This window comes from Vipera ursinii (genome assembly GCF_947247035.1).
Source record: "Vipera ursinii genome assembly, chromosome: 1".
NCBI lineage: Eukaryota > Metazoa > Chordata > Lepidosauria > Squamata > Viperidae > Vipera > Vipera ursinii.
In genome coordinates, this window is record NC_139512.1 from 320,052,218 (window position 1) to 320,073,900 (window position 21,683).

The following is a 21,683-nucleotide window of genomic DNA, read 5'->3' on the forward strand; positions in this document are numbered from 1 at the left end:
ATAAGATAGAATAGAGATTTGGAGGGGAGGAGCACTGAATAAAATTTATGAAGTTTAATTGTGCTTCTTCCAATTATTACAGTAGCTCTGCTCAGACATTAAATTTCACCTGTTATGTGGAGTACTTCCATTTGGCTAAAGAATGGAGCCCTGCATATAACCTTGCCTCTTCCTCTCCCAGATCTTTGCATGCTTAATTGGATCCCTGAACTAGAGTTATATTTCTCTGCCTGATTAAAGACCGTATTAAACCAAGGCCCCAGAACATACAGAAGGATCTAGGACAATTTGCCATGACCAACTCTTCATGGCCATTTCACCATGGCCATCTCGCCACGGGACAACTCACCATGAATCAGCTTGATCAGCATATAAGCAAACAAGAATATCTCTTTCTTCAGAGCTTCAGCTGACTGGGGGGAAGGGTGTGGCCTCAGGTGTACAACCTGTTCAGCATCCAATCTGAGCTTTCTACATGTTTAACAAATATATATTATATTATCACAATCATAAATATATTATGGATGCCCCATTTGTTTCAATAATGAAAACAATCCACTAATTTCAACATTTCCCTGGTATTTTGTAGCAATTTCATTAATTTATAAATAGGTTAAGCAAGCAATGTAAGAATCATAGGATTAATGTCCCAGCAGATACCACCATCGTTGATTTCTTAGGAGACACAACCCCACCTACAATTCAGGCAGAGAAGAATTCAGGTATCTGTGTGTCTCTTTTAAATGAAGGATGGAAACCTGCAACCCCAGAGCCACTAGCAACCCCAAAGTCCTTATTTGCAACCCTCTAGAATCTTAATATACTATTGATTTTTGTCAGAACAGTCACTAAAAATTAATAATAAAAAATTGCTTCCATTATAAAGTGAGAAATATGCAGAAACTGTAGTGTAAAACTTAAATAAGTTTTATTTTTTGAAATCAATATTGATTTTATTGATTGATATTTATTGATTTTTTATATTTTAAATTGCCCAGAGTCACTGTAACAGTAAGACAGCATAAAAAATTAATAATCAGTGAAAATAAGAATAAATGATGGAGACCTTTCCAGGCCTTTTGTTCCACCCAATATGAGGCCACGATAAAAATAATAATAAAAAAGAGGTATGGATCATATTCCAAAAGAGAAAAACCATGGGGAAAAAAGAAAGATGGGAGACTCCCCCATCTGTCACAGCAACCTTCTCATTAGGATGCAGACACACCTACAATAATAGTTTGAGAAAGATTGAGATTGACATGAACACAATATATGTTGTATCTCGCTTCACCAGAATATTAAACTTAAATGTGATGATGTCCTGTTGAGGCTAATTTCCTCTGAGTCTGTTTTCACATAATCAAGGAAAGGTGTACTATAGGTTTTTCATTTATATGTACAAATCTAAACACATGTTCTTTGGGGAGAGGACAGAGCCTTGCCATATTTGGGTAGAGGGCAATAAAGAGGTGCCAAAAACTCTAACCCCTTTCTGCCTTGTCATGGTTTTAAAAACTAAGTTGTTATTAGGAGTTGTTCATCCAGGAATTGCAGCTAAATGGTAATTGTCAGACAATCCTAACAGGACGAAATGGCTCTGTGAACCTGGAAACACATGAGCTAATATTGACCAAAGATATTTCTTTATATTTCTCTTGTGGATATATTGTCTGCTTTTGCTTGAACACCAATCAGTCAATCTAAAATACTTGCTCATAGAAATCACTTTGTAATTTCAAAGTTGCTACCTGCTGTATAAAAATTCCTAACTATTCTATGGTGCCCAGAAAAATGGTGTTTTCATTGTGAACATCATTTTCTTTTTCTGCCCTTCTTATGTTTTGTTTCTTATTTTGTATATTTTGTTCTTTTTTTTTAAAGGACTTTTTAGGGATGTGAGATTGACAACAATATACACACTGGGGTTACTACTGAGTCTATGCTCCATTGGAAGACATAGTTCATTTCATTATCAGACAAATACTCACACAGCAGGCAAACATCAGCATCTGTTACAATCATATGTTTCATATTTAGACACACCCTTAATTAAGAGTAGATCTGGTTAAAAGCAACCACATTAGGTAGTGTGTCACATTGATCTGTGAATCCCTAGCTTGATCTTTCCTTTCTATTTCTCAGTTGCAAAGAGCTACTCAAAGAGCCACCTGCTAAATTGTAATTCCCTTAAAAAGCTCAAGGGAGAAAAGGAAGCACTTCTTTGACATGCAGAGGAGGTGTGAACAGGATATAATTTCCTGATACTTCCAGGTAAACTATCTGGAAGAGCAAACTTCAATCCTTACAATGCAGGAGGCTGTCCTGGTGGAATATTCCTGTAACAGTGGTCTGCATGCTTTTGCCAGCATGTTGGAGGATAAACAGGAGCTGGCTGCAGAAAAGGCAATAGACTCATCATCCCTCAACTGGTTCTTTTTGTCTTCTCCATCCACAGAAGAGAACGAAGAGAAGCAGCCTCTGACAAGCAAAGAAGAGGAAGAACGCCGCATTGCTGAAATGGGGCGCCCCATCCTGGGGGAGCACACAAAGCTAGAAGTGATTATTGAAGAGTCCTACGAGTTCAAGGTACAGTATGGGGACGTCTAAAGTTGGTTTTTTTTTATTCCATTTATATCCCGCCCTTCTCCGAAGACTCAGGGTGGCTTACAAGCTTAGCAGTAGCCTTCATTCTATGTATATGCCTGCTTATTAGGGCTTTCACACACACCCCAAGCGGCATTATTACAAAGTCAGCTTAATTGCCCCCAACAATCTGGGTCCTCATTTTACCTACCTCGGAAGGATGGAAGGCTGAGTCAACCTTGAGCCTGGTGGGATGCGAACCTGCACTAATTGCAGGCAGCTGGTGTTACTTAAGGAGGCATTAGCCCACTGCTCCACCAAGGCTCTTTTTTAAAATCATTGTTACCATTAATTTGATGTATTTAATTCAGGCACCATCTGACAACTAACAACTATTAAGTTATTACAGCTCTATTCCGTATCTGTCCTGTGGTAACCTAGGATTATATTTTTGTAGGGAATTCCCCCACACACACACACAAAATGGACCTGTGCAATTAGAATTTTGTTCTGAGAAAAGGCAAGTTGTGCAATTCATAAAAATTATAGAGTTGAAATAATTTGGCTAATTTTCTGATGCTTTTATTTATTATTTATTATGGAGCAGCATCTATTTTAAAGAAGGGCAACCATTTATTCTGTAGGAAATTTTATTTCACTAAACTTTGCAGCTCACCTTTAAGAACTAGATTTTTAACAATTATTGTTTGAAAGCCATCAAATATATTCATAGAAGGATAAACTGCAGCCATAGCCATGTTGTTTTCCTTCCTTCCTTTTTTCTTTCTTTCTTTCTCTCTCCTTCCTTCCTTCCTTCTCTCTCTCTTTCTGCCTTTTCCTAGTGGGATTTCCAAAAATATTAAAAATCTATGTATTTCAATGATATTATGAAGTTATCCTACTACTCATTGTAAAAATGAGTTCGAATAAGAAAATTACACACAATTCTCAGATTGTATAAATGATTTCTGTCAGGTGCAAGAAATCAGGAGCTAGGATACAGTTCAAAAGTACTACAGGTTTATTCCATGCAATCTTAGCACAAGAATCTGATCTACTAAAAGTCAAGGCAAATGGACTTCAAGTGGGGGAGTCTCTTTTGGTGGTGTTTAGACTCCAAACTGATGGTGTATTTGGTCACCTCCTACATCTTCAAATAAGAACATTACACACACACTTTAAATGTAAAAAAATCATGAACAATTTTTTTTAATAGCATAGGTGCTTTATCCCTTCTTTTTATCCTATGGATCAAGTGGTTAAGTTTGAGATAATACCTAACTTCTTACTGAATCAACTTTTCAGCTAAAGAAGAATATGAATGCACATCTAATCTAGCTCATTAAGCACAATGCCATGTTGACTATTTAAAACAGAAGCACCATATTATTTACATGATTAATAATTATTGGAAATTTAAAATTAAATTTCATTTTCTTTTATTTGCATCCCCTGAAGATAATTTTAAATTAGATATTAAAATTTTATACCATTCTGTATTAATGTCATTATACAGGAATCACCGACATAAGCAATCATTTTTTAGTTCTTTTATTGTTTTATGCAGCTTAGCCAAAATATTCTCTTGTGAATTCCCTTAGAGCAGACAAGTCAAACTCATATCACGTGACATCGCGCAACGTATCGTGACGGTTTTGCCATTGCCACCAATGGGGTGGGTGTAGCTTCCGTGTGACGCATCCGGCCCGTGGGCTAGCAGTTTGACACCCCTGCTTTAGAGAGTAATTTTGAATGGTTGCAGGCAACCTCACTGAACTTAAATGATGGTGTAGCTCAAATCAATCATTTGTAAAGAAAATGAAGTATGCATAATTATATACTTCATATTCAATTTTATAATATTAGCTTGAAAGCATAGTTTTTATAACTCTGCTCTGTAAGCATATCTCAAGGTTATTAAATGTATAGGAGATCAGTAAAAGTTGTAAATGTCTAGTTTAGCTGTAGTAAAGCAAATATGTCAGTTAAGTGCAATTTTCTGAAGTATTAATTTATTTTCAGATACATCAATGTCTCAGGAGTTTCTACATGGCACCTTTATGACTATTTTTAAGTTGTCTTTTTTTTATCCCCAGTTTAATCACAGGCCTTACCAATTCAGGGAAGAAATAGGTGAACCAATGCTCTGGCCCCCTGTAAAATTACTTTTCCTCGCTATGCATAGTACATTGGTCTGAATGAGGTTCAGAGGGTTCAGTGCAAAAGAAGCCTATAAAATAAACTAGGTAATGTGTTATATATGGGGATCCCTACAGGCATTTGGTAACCAGCTTATATTTATGATGGTTGCAGTATCCTAGAGATACGTGATTGCCATTTGTGACCTTCCCAGCCAGTTTCTGACAAGGAAAGTCAATGGAGGAAGCTGGGTTCACTTAATGAAGTGAATAGTGTTAAATTCATGATACACTTAACCATTGCAGTGATTTGCTTAACAACTGCAGCAAAAAGGGTCATAAAATTGGGCATAACTCGCTTAACTGCCTTGCTTAGCAGTGGAAATTCTAGTTCCAATTGTCATAAATCGAGCACTATCTATAGTAGCATTAAATTTTTATTTAATCATTTGTCCAATTATCATAAACATCCAGGGACTTCATGATGGCAGATTCATGGAATGTCATGCAGGCAAATTATGTGGGAGGAATGGATCATTCACCCTTTCTTGGCTATCTTTTTCTTTGCATATTAGCCATAATAAATCAGTCTTTCCTAAGAACCAGACCTACAAATGAAGCAGATTGGCAGAAAATGAATAGATCATTCCATCTTGACCACAGTAGGCCTTACCAATTTGCCAAAAGTCTACTATTGTAATAACAACTATTAAGAAGATGTCCAAAGAAAATAGGACTTCCTTTTCACCGCATCAAATATAGATGAACTAATATTTTATGAAAATGTGCAAGTCATCTTTTTGTAGGTCTAATTACAAGGCACCATTAAGAAATACTTTTGCACAAATATTTCAAGCCTTTTTAAAGCAAGATACTTTAGCATATATGTTTAATTTCATCCATCTGATGTTGATATCCATGCTCTAATGCTAACCAGCATCCTTTACATTTACCACGTACTCCATGTTTTGTCTGTCCATCTGCAGAACACTGTGGACAAGCTTATTAAGAAGACAAATCTAGCTCTTGTGGTTGGAACAAACAGCTGGAGAGAACAATTCATTGAGGCTATCACTGTTAGTGCTGGTAAGTTTTTTATTTCTATAAATGCCATAAATTACAATTTGCCATTTTCCTAGCCTGAGGTTATCAAGTTAATTTTGGTAGCTTGCATTTCTTTCAGGAGCTATGACAAAGAAAGAAGCAGTCTCCCTTTTTTAAAAAAAGTAGATAGCTTTAGCATTGTAACTTCAGTGTATTAGACTTTAAATCTGCATTGCATACATCTCTCTGTTGGAGAAGTTCTTTTATTTTAGATCATGGATGGATTGCTTGTGTCTCCAAAGCCTATTTCTGTGGTGGCCATGGCAGTCTGGCAATCTAGCTTCCAAATATCAGTATTGCAGCTTCATTTTGTTTTAAGCACAAAGCAAATTGTGCCTGTGTTTTGTGAGCTGTGAAATAGGCTTAACAGTTTTAAAAAGTATAGAAAAAAATAAAATAAATTCCTAAACTCCCAGGACACCCCTTGGCAACTTCCAGCCCAGGCAAATGGTACAATTTGCCTAGTCTGCATCATTTCCCTGCTATGATGACTCTAGCTTTCCCCACTTAAATTATACCAAAAATATGTACCCTTGCCTTCTGAATGATCTTCAAAGCTTCTAGGTAAATGCAATTTTACTATTTGAAAATCATGTCATCCTTTTTAACGGGCAGACTTGGGGTGTAACAGTTAAGAACTGCAGCTGTGTATTTCTATTCAGGGCTTTTTTCCTCATAGAACGCTCAGAATGGAGTTCCGGCACCTTTTTTGGATGGAACCTTGTAGGGTAGGCAAGGCGGGTTGTATGACATGTGTGAGTTCCGGCACCTTTTTCTTTTACAAAAAAAGCACTGTTTCTATTTATTGTAATGGGGTGCAATAAGTCTGTTGAATGAGAAGTAAAGTAATAGTAGAACATAGCCATGTGTTCTTTGTAGCTCTGAATTCAATTTACTCTAAGTTAATATAGCTAATATGTTAACATTAAGTAGAATTTAATCTGGATAGTGACTCTTGGGAAATTCATGCAGGTCATCTTGAGTGCCTTCAAAAAAGAAAGGGAAAGATAGAGTAAATAATACATAATATCTGTGATTATAAAATGTTTTTTAAAAGTCTGTGCATGTGTGCATGGATGCACATGCATACATGTCTCCCAGTACAGTCTGATATATTGTATAACCTAATGTAATTATTTGATAGTCGCACTTCACAGAATATTTGAGAAATTGAAAAATTATTTCACTGTGGATATACACTCATTGCAAGATATTATCTTCCAATTTGCAAAGAATTTCCATATTTGATATTGCTTTCTTTCTAAACTATTTTAAGATCCCTCAATACCGCTGAAATACATTTCCTTTTGTACTATTATATCTGGACTCGCCTGAATAAATAGACTGTCCATCATTTTTTTAAAAACACTCAAATGAAAAGTATGTTAAGTACAATATATTTAACAAGTGCCATCTGACTGCAGTAACTATATTAGTCCAACTTCAATAAATTGGATATGAATTAAGAACATAAGGCTTATTTTTCTAGGCAAGACTAACATTCTTATAGAGTTGAAGCAAAAATAAGAACAAGAGGATCTTATTTTATATAAGAAACATGGGCATTGGGAAGGGTCAACATCTTTAAGATTGTTGGTGCAGAATCTGATCAAAAAAACTTCTTTCAACATATAAGAAACAAGAAAAAAGTTAAGGAAATGATTGGTCCATTAGTGGGGGAAAGTGGCAAGAAGGTGACAAGCAACACGGAGAAAGCAGAACTATTTAACTCGTTTTTTGCATCTGTCTTTACACAAAGGGAAAAAACAGTCCAACCTACCAAAACCAGTGCCATAAAAAACAGAATAGAAACGCAAGTTAAGATAGGCAAGAAAATGGTAAGTGACCACTTGTCCAGCCTAGATGAGTTCAAATCACCAGGACCAGATGGATTACACCCCAAGGTTCTCAAGGAACTGGCAGACGTGATCTCAGAACCACTGAACTATATTTTTCAAAGATCCTGGAGCACTTGGGAACTACCAGAGGACTGGAAGAGAGCTGATGTAGTTCCCATCTTCAAAAAAGGGAAAAAAACAGATCCAGGAAACTACAGACCTATCAGCCTGACCTCAATACCTGGGAAGATTCTGGAAAAGATAATCAAACAACAAATCAGCAAACACCTTGATGAGAACAAAGTTATCACTAAAAGCCAATATGGGTTTGTCAAAAACAGATCGTGCCAGACAAAACGTATTGCATTCTTTGACCAAGTGACAAAACTAGTGGACCAGAGGAATGCTGTAGATTTAATTTACTTGGATTTCAGTAAGGCATTTGATAAAGTAGATCACAACCTACTACTTGATAAGATAGAAAAATGTGGGTTAGATAGCATCACCACCAGATGGATTCGTAGCTGGCTGACAGGCCGTACTCAGCGTGTGGTCCTCAATGGAACCGCATCTACATGGAAGGAAGTGTGTAGTGGGGTGCCCCAGGGTTCTGTTCTGGGCCCAGTACTCTTCAACATCTTCATCAATGATTTGGATGAGGGGATAGATGGGGAACTCATCAAATTTGCAGATGACACCAAGCTGGCAGGAATAGCCAATACTCCAGAAGATAGGCTTAAGATACAGGAGGATCTGGACAGACTCGAACACTGGGCACTTTCTAACAAAATGAAATTCAATTGTGAAAAAGTAAGGTTCTGCATTTAGGCAGGAAAAATCAAATGCACAGGTATAGTATAGGTGGTACCTTGCTCGATAGTAGTAACTGTGAGAGGGATCTCGGAGTCCTAGTGGACAATCACTTAAATATGAGCCAGCAGTGTGCTTCAGCTGCCAAAAAAGCCAACATAGTGCTAGGCTGCATTAACAAAGGAATAGAATCAAGATCACATGAAGTACTAATACCACTTTACAATGCCTTGGTAAGGCCACACCTGGAATACTGCATCCAGTTTTGGTCACCATGATGTAAAAAAGATGTCGAGACTCTAGAAAGTACAGAGAAGAGCAACAAAGATGATTGGGGGACTGGAGGCTAAAACATATAGGGAACGGTTGCTGGAATTGGGTACGTGTAGTTTAATGAAGAGAAGGGTGAGGGGTGACATGATAGCAGTGTTCCAATATCTCAGGGGCTGCCACAAAGAAGAGGGAGCCAAGCTATTCTCCAAAGCACCTGAAAGCAGGACAAGAAGCAATGGATGGAAACTAGTCAAGGAGAGAAGCAACCTAGAACTAAGGAGAAACTTCCTGACAGTTAGAACAACTAACCAGTGGAACAACCTGCCTCCAGAAGTGGTGAATGCTCCAACACTGGAAGTTTTTAAGAAGAGACTGGCCAGCCATTTGTCTGAAATGGTATAGGGTTTCCTGCCTTAGCAGGGGGTTGGACTAGATGACCTCCAAGGTCCCTTCCAACTTATTATTATTATTATTATTATTATTATTATTATTATTATTATTATTATTATTATTATTATTATTATCAAAGACCCTTTGTACATAGATATGAGCCACTGCATGCACATATATGGTAGCATTTCATTCATGACCCCACCATCTCACAGATTTTGAGCCTCCTGACAGATATCATTGCCATGAATATGAAGGGACTAGATTCATAATTGTGCCCTTCCATAATGTAGCTTGATTTTAGATTAGAATATCCGTTTTTCTGACCTGTGGTGCTGTATATTGGGTAGGATATGATGCAAATCCAGCCAGTTATTATTTAAACCAGAGGTCTTCAAACCTGGCCCTTTTATGACTTGTGGACTTCAACTCCCAGAATTCCTCAGCCAGGCATGCTATTTGAGGAATTCTGGGAGTTGAAGTCCACAAGTCATAAAAGGGCCACGTTTGAAGACCTCTGATTTAAACCATAGTTAATAGAATTGTGGCTTAATATGATGTATGAATTATTGACTACATTTCTTTCACTTTAACTATATACAGGCAAATTATAGAACTATAATTCAGGCAAATTGTATAATTGATAGACATAACTTCGCAACTAACAACAACAACAACAATTTTAACTGTATATATACTGCTTCCATGAGCAGGATTTTCTGATCATTGCTTCATAAACTGAAGGCACACTGTCATTGTTAATATTCATGGCAAGTTCACCTACATGAATCACTGTTTTCAACGCATTATATCTTCTCCAAGGATAGATAATTGTACTGCTGCTTCTATGCATCAGAAATAATGCTCTTATTACTTGCACCTCAGCATGATTATCTGCTATCCTACTAATTGAAAAGATAATTAAAAGGAGGTCAGACTGGAGTAATAAATCATATAACAATACAAGCTCCATTGGTGCTTCTGGCCCTCAAGAAATGTTTAATTTAGAAGAAAAAAAATCAGTTGATATTTCTTAACACCCTTGAATTTTTTTAATTATGCAAAAATTGGGAAATGAATTGTTTTCAGGAAGTACTTCCCAACTTGCATTATCAAGTAGAATAGAATAGAGCTGAAAAGGACCTTGGAAGTCTTCTAGTCCAGCCCCCTGCTCAAGCAGGAGAACCTGTACCATTTCAGACAAGTTACTGTCTAGTCTCTTCTTAAAAACCTCCAGTGATGGAGCGACCACGATTTCTGAAGGCAACCTGTTCCACTGGTTAATTGTCCTCACTGTTAGGAACTTTCTCCTTAATTCAAGGTTGCTTCTCCCTTTGATCAGTTTCCAACCATTGTTTCTTGTCTTGCCCTCTGGTTCTTTGGAGAATAACTTGACCCCCTCTTCTTTGTGGCAGCCTCTCAGATATTGAAATACTGCTATCATGTCAGCCCTATTTCTTCTTTTCTTTAGACTAGCCAAACCCAAGTCCCGCAGCTGTTCTTCATATGTTTTAGTCTCCAGGCCTTTGATCATCTTTGTTGGAGTCCTAATCGACGATCACTTGACTATGAGCCAGCAGTGTGCAGCAGCAACCAAAAAAACTAATACAATCCTGGGTTGTATAAGCAGAGGCATAGAATCAAGATCACGCAAAGTATTAGTACCGCTTTATAAAACCCTAGTAAGACCACACCTAGAATACTGCAGCCAATTTTGGTCACCATATCACAAAGATGTTGAGAGTTTGGAAAAAATTCAGAGAGGAGCAACCAAGATGATCAAAGGCCTGGAGACTAAAACATATGAAGAACAGCTGCAGGACTTGGGTTTGGCTAGTCTAAAGAACAGAAGAAATAGGGGAGACATGATAGCAGTGTTCCAGTATCTGAGGGGCTGCCACAAGGCAAGGTTGTTCACCAAAGTACCAGAGGGAAGGACGAGAAACAATGGTTGGAAACTGATCAAAGAGAGAAGCAACCTGGAATTAAGGAGAACATTCTTGACAATGAGGACAATTAAACAGTAGAACAGCTTGCCTTGAGAAATCATGGGCACTCCATCACTGGAGATTTTTTAATAAGAGACTAGACATTCACCTGTCTGAGACTGTATAGGTTCTCATGCTTGAGCAGGGGGCTGGACTAGAAGACGCCCAAGGTCCCTTCCAGCTTCTATTCTATTCTATTCTATTCTATTCTATTCTATTCTATTCTATTCTATTCTATTCTATTCTATTCTATTCTATTCTATTCGTACTCTTATTATTTTCTTGCTTATTTTAATTTTTGTTTCTATTTTGTCTTTTGCAGTATTTTTTGGTATGTTGTGCTATAATTTCTTTTTGTGTGAAGACTCATGCAAAGAATGAGTTAAGCAGCTCTACTTTCTCCCTATTGCTTGTTACTTCCTTGCCAGCTTCTCTCTTTAGTGGACCTATAGTTTCCTTGACTTTTTTCTTATTATTAATATGTTGAAAGAAACTTTTTTATTATCCTTGATTTCTGTTGCAAGTCTTTGTTCATTCTGAGCCTTTGCTTTCCTGACTTCATCTTTGCATGTTCTGGCTATCTGCTGGTAATTGGCCTTAGTTATGTGTCCCTCTTTCCATTTTTTGTACTTGTCCTTTTTGTCTTTCACTTGGTCTGAGAGATTTTTGTGCAGCCATACTGGTTTCTTCTTGACTTTCTTGTTTTTCTTTTTCAGTGGTATTGTGCTGGACTAGGCTTTTATGATAGCATTTTTCAGAATTCCCATGCTTCTTGAATTGTTTTCCCCTTTAGGATTTTCATCCATGAATCTTTCCTAGGTTCTCTCTGAGTTTGTTAAAATCAGCTCTTTTGAAGTTTAAGACATTGGTTGAATTATTTTCTATTGCTTGTGTTTGCATTCTATTGAATTCCAGTATGACGTGGTCACTTTCCCTCAAGGTTCCAGCAACTTCAACTCCCTCTATCACTTCTTCTCTATTAGTAAGAGTTAGATCCAGTATAGCTTTACTTTTAGTTCCCTCCTCTACCTTTTGGATGACAAAATTGTCTGCTAGGTTGGTTAGGAATCTGTTTGATCTCCCGCTCACTGCAGAGTTTGTCTTCCAGGTGATATCTGGGTAGTTGACATCTCCCATTACTACTGTGGTATGCTTCCTACATACATTTGTTAACTATTTCTTCTGATTGGTTGGGTGGCCTGTAGTATACCCGTATGGCAATTTCACTTTTTTTCCCTTTTATATTGACCCATATAGGTTCTGGAGGGCTTTTATCTTTGATCATGTGCATTTCTGTAGATATATAGTATTCTCTTACATATAGTGCAATTCCCCCTCCTCTTTTTGTAGTTCTGTTTCTTTTGAACAATTTGTATCCATCCATCAGTCCATTCCAGTCATGGGTTTCACCCCACCAGGTTTCTGTAATGCCAACTGTGTCATACCCACCCTCATGTTCTATTACTTCTAGTTCACCCTGTTTGTTCCCCAAGCTTTTTGCATTAGTATATGAACATTTAAGACTTTTATGTCTGTCCATGGGTATGTTTCCTACATCTCCAGTTGTTTGATTTTTTTCTTTTTTCTCATCACTCCCTATCTCTTTGTTTGATTTGTTTTCTTGGGATTTATGATTGGTTTTGTGTTCTAGAGATTCTAATGATTGGTCACCCTTCTCCTTCAATCTTAGTTTAAAGCCCTTCTAATGAGTTGGGCCAGTCTTTCCGAGTACATTTTTCCCTGTTTTCTTGAGGTGCAACCCATCCCTTGCCAAGAGTCCTTTGTGTAGGAAATGCAGTCCATGGTCCAGGAAACCAAAGTTTTCTTACCAACACCAACCCTTTAGCCAGTGGTTTATTTCTAGAATTCTTTTTTCCCTCAATGGGTGTTCGCCTTTTGTTGGGAATACTAATGAGAACACTACTTGTGCTCTTAGCTCCTTAACTTTTTTGTCTAGTTGCTTATAGTCTCTCAGATATTGTGCTCAGGTTCTTTGTTATGTCATTTGTCCCAGTGTGAAGGAGTAGGAGAGGGTAGTAATCTGTGGACCTAATTATTTGGCTAGGTTCTCAGCCACATCTTTGATTTTTGCTCCAGGAAGAATCTCCTATCACCAGCACTTGCCTTCTTTTTTCTTTTTTCTTTTTTTTGGGGGGGGGGAGGACAACAGTCTGAGGTGCTTTTCTGTTTGTGTCAAGTGTGTTTGTTGATTTGATTTTTTTTGGGGGGGATATTTGGTGGTGTTTCTTTGCTAGGTGTCTGCATGCTTTCTTTGAGAGGGAGGTTGTGGGTCTGTTTATTTCCATCTAGGGGGAGAAATCAATTGCTCAGTTTTATTTATTTATAGCTATATTTCCATGATCTTCTGTTTGTATTGACAGTGGGACTGGTAGTGATCTCCAACCTCATTTAGGAACTAAGGTTGAGAAACAAAGATCCATCAGCCTTTGCAGACAGAGAAATGTCTTTTCCCCCAGACTACATATGCTCCATTGTAGAATCCCCTACATGTAATTTGCCTTGTGCTTACTGGCAAGGCTCCTTATATATCAGAAGTGCCAGACTAGGAAAGAATGACTCACTTAATCATAAAGATAAGAAAGTGATAAACCCATATGACAAATTTTATCTTCTGACATTTTCCTATGTTCATTCCCAAATTAGCCAAGTGCAAAGACAAAGGGTGTAGCAGAATCTTTTCTAGGCAAGTGTCTAAAAGTACATAACCATTTCCTTTTTATTAGCAGTATCCACCTTGTACATTTAAGGATAGTTTTCCCTTGTCTAAATTGCAATTGGTAAAACTAAGTGAAAGTGAAACAAGTTCATTAATTTTAATTACATTTAACTGAAAGAATGTATTATGTAATCTGAGTCAAATAAAGTACAAAAATCTGTGTACTACTAAAAGTCTTGTTCCCATAATCTTAACTAGGTAAAACAATTCTTCTTAAGGGAATAATTTTTGAACCAAGGTACCTCAAATCCTAACTTACCTAACTTACAGAATGTATCCAAAATCCAGGACCCATGACTCCTAAGGGAACGAAATTTGGTAAAGTTGTGGGTGCTTCACTGCTGCCAAACTCTTGTTGCTTCAGCCTTGCCACGCTGTTGGCTGTTGTGATGCCTATTTTGAACATTCTATGACAGTTTCTCAGCCATTCTTGTAATCCCTTGCTCTCTTCCCCACCCAGCAGCAGCCATTTAGCTGCCTATTGGCTTTGGACTTGAAATTTCCTGCTAGCTTCCCTACTGATTTTTCTCCCTGCAGGCTTCCCACAAGCAAAGTAAAGTAAATGGCCAAGCCAGCAAGAATTAGAGGAGGGAGGGAGGGTTTTTTTTTTGCTTTTCTGCCTACCATAGTCATTTCGTTTCCCTGTTTAGATAAGGATATATCTCTAAATCAATGATCTACAGGGCATGGGATGTCTAATATTAAATAATTCTAAAATACTTTTAAGTCCTTCTGTACATCTATATTAAGTATTAAATATTTCTCAGGCACTTCTAGGCTCCTCATGCTATTGTATTCTGAATGTATCCACAGGAGACTTTTTGATTTCTAACATGCAGTCCATAGCATTCAAGTCTGCAGAAGCTTTGTCTGTCAGTATCAAATGTTCTGTTCATTTCCAGGTGGCTTCCTTCTGTCAAACTGTAGAATTGCACCCATAAAAACACATGTTTTCACTGAACCTAATTGTTATTGGGGAAGAAAACACAGTTTAACAAACTGTCAACACTGCTTGTAGAATATTTTTTTAAAAATCTCTGCCTGATCTTTATTCCTACTTCACTATAAGAGGCAAATGTATCCAACAAGAACTACGTCATCGATAAAGGACAATATTTGTAGTTCAGGGTTGAAATCAGGAGTCCTTGGTCCTCTCTGAGCTTGGTATTTTTTATGCAGACATTTTATTATCCAAACTAGATAACATCATCAGTGTTAGCAGGGCTTTTTTTCTCATAGAACGCTCAGAACGGAGTTCCGGGACCTTTTTTGGATGGAACCTTGTAGGTTAGGCAAGGCGGGTTGTATGACACGTGTGAGTTCCGGCACCTTTTTCTTTTACAAAAAAAGCACTGGCCATTATTAATGTTCAACTTAAATCTTCAGGATGAGGAGTTGCTTACATTTACCAAGCCAGCTATACATTTAGAATTTTTAGGCTTTAAAACAATCTTCCCCACCTCCTCTCTCCCTAGATCATAATTTGTACCATTTCAAGAAAAGATGGCTCTTGGTTTCACTGACTAGGGTTGGTGGGACTGGAATGCTGGTTTAGCGAAAAGAAGAGTGCAACCCCAATACACTCAGGAGAATCAGCATCTCACCAATTGTTTATTTTGCAGCCTTGCTGCTGAAAACAGAAAAAGTAAGCATTATATAAAACGTCACGTCAAGAAGCACTAGAAATTGTTAAATATGACTTTTTATTTACCAGAACACTGCAGGAATTCAAAGGTGAATAACCAAACTAGATAATATCATCAGTGTTAGCAGGGCTTTTTTTCTCATAGAACGCTCAGAACGGAGTTCCGGCACCTTTTTTGGATGGAACCTTGTAGGGTAGGCAAGGGGGGTTGTATGACATGTGTGAGTTCCGGCACCTTTTTCTTTTACAAAAAAAGCACTGAGTGTTAGTGTTTGCCTGACAGCACTGACAGGACAAGTACTAGCACTGATGACATTACTGGTTTGGGTAATGAGGCATCTGCATAAAAACTGCCAAGTTCAGAGAGCACCAAGGAGCCCATGTTGCTCCTATCATTTTTGATCAGGAAGAAATTTCAGAGGGCAACTACTATAGTGCAGATGAAAGAAAGTGTTCACCCTTTTCATGGATATTACTGTGTGCCTGCATTACCATTGCTGCCCGATAACCCTTCCGCCAGTAATGCTTTAAATATATGCAATGTGTAACCTTATTGATTGAGCAGCAGTAAACAACCTTTAAGGCAGACTAAGTCCTGAAGCACAATTGCTGCATCCCCCAAAACCCTTTCTAAAATGGTAAAAGTAAAAAAAATTGCATCTGACTTAAAAAGAAACAGAACACACACACACATACAAACCCATACCGTCCACTTGGATGAAATCAGCACAGTGCAAAGAGAGGTCAAGGTTATTAACAAGGGGCCTGAAGTCAGAAAGCAACCAGTCACATGGCCTTTAATCAGCATTGGTAGCCAAGGGTCAGAATCTGCAACGTCTGTAATGTCTATAGTCTGTAATGCAAGGCAAGATCCAAAAGCTGGAAGAAAAGAAACAATGGCATGCACTTGAAAAGCAGCATTTTATTCCCAGCCTTTTGAGCTCTCAAGCAGAGCAATTGGCACGACAGGAGTGCAGCTACACATGGGACTGATGTAACTAACCAGTTGCCTTAGTGCAAGTAATAATTGCTAGCTAGTTCTCAAGGGTAGGAAGATACAATATTCTCCTCTACCTATCCACAGGTCATGATTTGTGCATCCTCTACCCATCTTTTCCTACTATATGTCAGAATAGTGTTTTCCAATGTGCAGTGGCACCAGTGACATTGTTTTGCCTGTTGTGTTGTCAACTTCCTCCATTTCAATCGACTGCTATATACTGTGGCAGAAACAGCCCCTCCCCTCCTGTCACCCAATATGTCCCTATTTTGCCCAGGGCTGCTAGACCAGTAAAACAACACACTTTTCTTAACCATTGCCATGATGAAATTTGGGTTTTTTATTCTTTGCGTTTGTGTTTTAACACATCTATCTTTATTGTCCATCCATGTGTGGGATAAGAAACAGGCAGAGAAGGGTGTGATTTTAAACCATCCTCCTGTTTCTTGCTCCCTGCATCTTTGACATCAGTCACCCTCCATTTCAGACTTAGTCTGGCAATTAGATTGTTGTTGTTAGCTGCGAAGTTGTGTCCGACTCATCGCGACCCTATGGGCAACATTCCTCCAGGCCTTCCTGTCTTCTACCATCTTCTGGAGTCCATTTAAGCTCACGCCTACTGCTTCAGTGACTCCATCCAGCCACCTCATTCTCTGTCGTCCCCTTCTTCTATTGCCCTCAATCTTTCCCAGCATTAGGCTCTTCTCCAGTGAGTCCTTCCTTCTCATTAGGTGGCCAAAGTATTTGAGTTTTAGCTTCAGGATCTGGCCTTCTAAAGAGCAGTCAGAATTGATCTCCTCTAGGACTGACCGGTTTGATCGCCTTGCAGTCCAAGGGACTCGCAGGAGTCTTCTCCAGCACCATAGTTCAAAGGCCTCAATTCTTTGGCGCTCAGCCTTTCTTATGGTCCAACTTTCACTGCCATACATTGCAACTGGGAAGACCATAGCCTTGACTATACGCACTTTTGTTGACAGGGTGATGTCTCTGCTTTTTAGTGTGCTGTCTAGATTTGCCATGGCTTTCCTTCCCAGGAGCAAGCGTCTTTTAATTTCTTGGCTACAGTCCCCATCTGCAGTGATCTTGGAGCCCAGGAAAACAAAATCTGTCACTACCTCCATTTCTTCCCCATCTATTTGCCAGGAATTGAGAGGGGCAGATGCCATGATCTTGGTGGCAATTAGATTAAGGAATAGATAATTGGTCCTTTTGGTCAAAATGATCGGGTAATCAGATTTTCTATTTTATTTTTATAGAACAAATTACCTGGGTTACCAGGTACCAGCAATCTACTATTTTGATGGCTATTCCAGGGAACAGGAAGCTGGCTCTGATAGGCCTTAGGTCTGATCCAATAGAATGTTTCATGTTTTTAGATTAAGTAAAGCCAAAATAGCTGGTTAATATTTTAAAATATTATTTGATGCCTGGTTAAAGTAGATGCCTATGTTAATATTGATCTTTATCAATCTAAATTGAAGAATGCAACCCATTATCTTATTACAATGCATATTAGTCACTGTTTCTAGATGTTTCCAAGCCATGTGGATAGTTCGTGAAAGATTAAGCCATGTGTCACTAGAACTCAGTGAAAAAGAAATAGAAGAGATTCTTTTAAAAAAGAAATGGGATTTTTTTAATCTTGCAGAAGTTAGCTACTGGGCTATTTCTCATCCCTGACTGGAGCTCTGGAGAAATGACTATATTTCATTTTCTTTGCACAAGAATTATAGCTAAAATTTTTGTCCTAACAGTATTTCTTTTTTTCCCCAAGCAGTATGTGTCAGAAAGACAATGATTTAATTTGCTGTTCTGCTCTTTTGTTAAATATGATTGCAATAATTTGGATAATGCTTATAGAAAGCGGGCCTTTCTATTCCCTAGTCCGGCATATCCTAATTTTTTGAACAAAAATCCACTCTGCTCTAAGAAAAAAAGTGAGTTAAGATAGGGACTGGCTAGAGATTCCGGGAATAGCATCTGAAGGATGCTAAGATGAAGAAAACTGTTTTATCCAAAGGAGAATAGGAGTCTTATTCCATAAGACCCAGCCAAAATCCTCTACATGAGATTCAGAAATGGCACTTCTTTCTAAAGGCTTGTTTTGCTGGCTGGAAAGCTCTTTTTTATTAACACATTTTGGTCTTTGTACTTTATTCTGCAGCAAGAAACTTCATCAGCAATTATTATTCAAATGGGTTTATGAGGAGAGCAACACTGGATTTTTTTAAATATTGTTTTTAAATAGTATAACAGTTAAGCAAAAAGGAAGGTATTCATATACTACTTTATAATAATACCAGTTTTGCTAAGTAAGTAAACAGTACACATTTAGTCCCCAAGAGTGCATTATGCCAGTCAGTTCAGCAGCTGTGTTTGATCAACTTTTAATTTTTTATGTGAGCTTCTTATTTAACTCATAGTTTAACACCCTAAGTCATAAAATAACTAATCAGAGTTAACATAATGTATTAGTACTAACCAAAAAGACTCTTTATAACAATAGGACAAATAATGCAGTAGTAACAGGCCTCCAATAAGCATTTTGTTACAGTGTCCAGCCATTTCTCCAAGGATCAGAGGGCATGCTGGCCACATAAAATCCGCAGATCTTAAAGTTGATGTGGTTGAAGAACACTGGGCTACATTATAGATCCAAACCATTTACAGCAAACTTTAGTTTTTAAATATCCAGGGAACCATCATACTAAGATCTTTTAATATTTACCAATGCATTAAATTACTCATAAAAGCATAGTGTTTGATTCTCCTAATGGACATTTTATTATTCTGCATCTCTTCCCATAAAGTGCTCTGAGAGAATTAAATATCAAAAAGCTTTGTTCACGCAATGTTCTTTTTTAAAAATACATGCAATCTCAGTGATTGGCAATTTAAAACTATTTAAAGCATTTTGAATAATCCCTTTCTAGTTATATTTGCAGAGTGCTCTCTGATCTTAGGATAACTTAAATCAACTTGACAGTACAAAATAACTCAAGAATTTAAATTGGCTCTAACCCAATCCATTCAGCTGTAGCTGGGGTACACATTTGGCAGTTCCCATGGTCAGACAGGATGAAAACCTTAGGATTACAAAGTAGTTATACTTCTGTTTAAACATTTAAATCAAACAAATGAACAGAATATTTACTGTAACTTGGTTTTCCTACATAAGAACAAGACAAGTCAAAATTATCTTCTGAAAATAGAATCAACAATGCTTAGAGGAAAGATTGTAAGAGTAGTGAGAATCCTACTCTTTGCCTATAAGACAAAGTCTTAGACTGATTATGTTGCCACACTGCCACAGTGAAGTGTTCCATGGCTAGCTTGCATCATTAGATGCTTCTCTTTCCACCCCGCTTCAGTGGAAGGAGATACAGATAATGAAGATCTGATACCAATTTGTCAGTTTAGCAATAAAGAAAAAAGCAAATTGGGGCTTGAGTAGAAAAGAAAAGTGATCTAGCAAAATTATTTTGAGGTTTGTGTATGCATCCACCAAGAAAAGACATTAAGTTCATTTATAGGGCCATAGTAAACCATCAATTTGCATCCCGTTCAGCTGGGTCCATGCAGGGCATGGCATGCCCTACAGCAGTTCCACCTGCTTGTCAAGAGAAATTCAAAGAGGATGTCTTGATGTGTAGTTCTCAAAATAATATATTTGACAATATTTCTCAATTTGCTGAACCAAATCCTGCTATCTCTCAGCTCCATGTTTTTGTATATTTTTCTGGGGCTTGTGGCCTTCCCTGACATATGCTGGGTTGAAATTTTTATAACTCATAGTCGTGTTAATTGGATGTTAACGGTTCCAGTCTAAAACTTCTGGAGGATAGGGTAGGGAGAATATTTTATAATGTAATTCTCTTGAACAAGTTGATTGGTTATATAAATATTGTAACTTGTTATATTTAGTAAATGTTTAATAAATGTTATGAGTAGATTTTTGCTATTAAATCAATAAATTAACTATCTTTAACTCATACTTGCCAGAATTAAATTATACATTACACTGGCATCTCTCATACTTAGTTGCAAGTTTTCCTTTATATTATCCACCTCATTCCTGGCAATCATTGTTTTTTTCCCCCAAAATACTTTTTCCCAAGCTAGACTTATTGCCAGAACTGAAAATAGCTTGCAGGGAGTAGGTATTAAGGGAGAAAATAAGAATACTGAGCAAGTGATAAGTTAAGCATCCACATACAAACCATAGATTGACATTTGAGCAGAAGATGACAGACACAAGAAAACTGTGTTCATTGGTTTTTGTTGGTGGATTCCATTTTGACAGAGCCCTATTGAATCTGTGGATAATTTCTCTTATATCTATACTCTAATGTGTAGTGAGGCATCCACAATATTTCTGTTTATTCCAAGCTTGCTGATGAAGTTCGTATTTTTTCCCTGTAATGATGTCAAGAAAGCCATTTGCTGATGTTCGTTAATAGGAAACAAGAGGAAAACATTTGGTTTTCTTTCCATAATGCAAACTTTCTTGCATTTAAGATAGCACTCCCTGGCATTCTTCAGTGCTTCTCAATAAAAAGGATCATTTCTTTGTTGAGAAAAATGTAGCAATCTCACAGCAAGGATACCTAAAAGCTTCAGTCTTCAGCAGCTGTTTGGGGCTCCTATGCTCCATGCCTTTTACGAGATTATTATACAGTGTACATTAAGAATAAATAGCACATCAGGTGGTGCAAACCAAAAGAATCAAAATGTTTACAACAAACATCCAGTTACATAATTGTATTGCTAATAGAGAAGTAATCAGAAGACTTGTAGATAATTCACAGTGATTTGAGAAATGGTGATATGTGGAGGAAAATATGGCCTATTCTGATGAGTCATATTTCCAGAAGCTGTCAGGATCAAGCAAAACAGATAACACTGTCTAGGCTTTAGTCCCAAAATAAGCTGAGCTAGAGGAAAATTATCAAAGGAAATAACAGGCTTTGGGAGGATACCCACCAGCATTCTCAAATAATACTTTTGATCTTTCAACTGGGGCCTCTCCTGAAAGTATTACAATTATCTGGGCCATAAAGAAGGTGGCATGTGTGGTCATTTTAATATTGAGACTGCTTTCGAGTCACCTTGCTTTATGTAACTCAGTATATTTTTCCTGGATTAAGCTCTGAAAAATAAATAATTCTACTATT

General features: G+C 37.6%; 1 protein-coding gene across 1 annotated transcript in view; it reads left to right on the plus strand.

Annotated features, from left to right (window-relative positions):
• The window catches only part of SLC8A1 (solute carrier family 8 member A1), a gene marked incomplete at its 3' end in the record, with an annotated part of 276,693 nt that overhangs the window by 243,559 nt on the left and 11,451 nt on the right, over positions 1–21,683 (plus strand). Inside the window, exons 7-8 of the mRNA XM_083379245.1 lie at positions 2,459–2,589; positions 5,711–5,810. Coding sequence (XP_083235371.1) covers positions 2,459–2,589; positions 5,711–5,810 — 231 coding nt within the window. The remainder of the gene's footprint in view (positions 1–2,458; positions 2,590–5,710; positions 5,811–21,683) is intronic.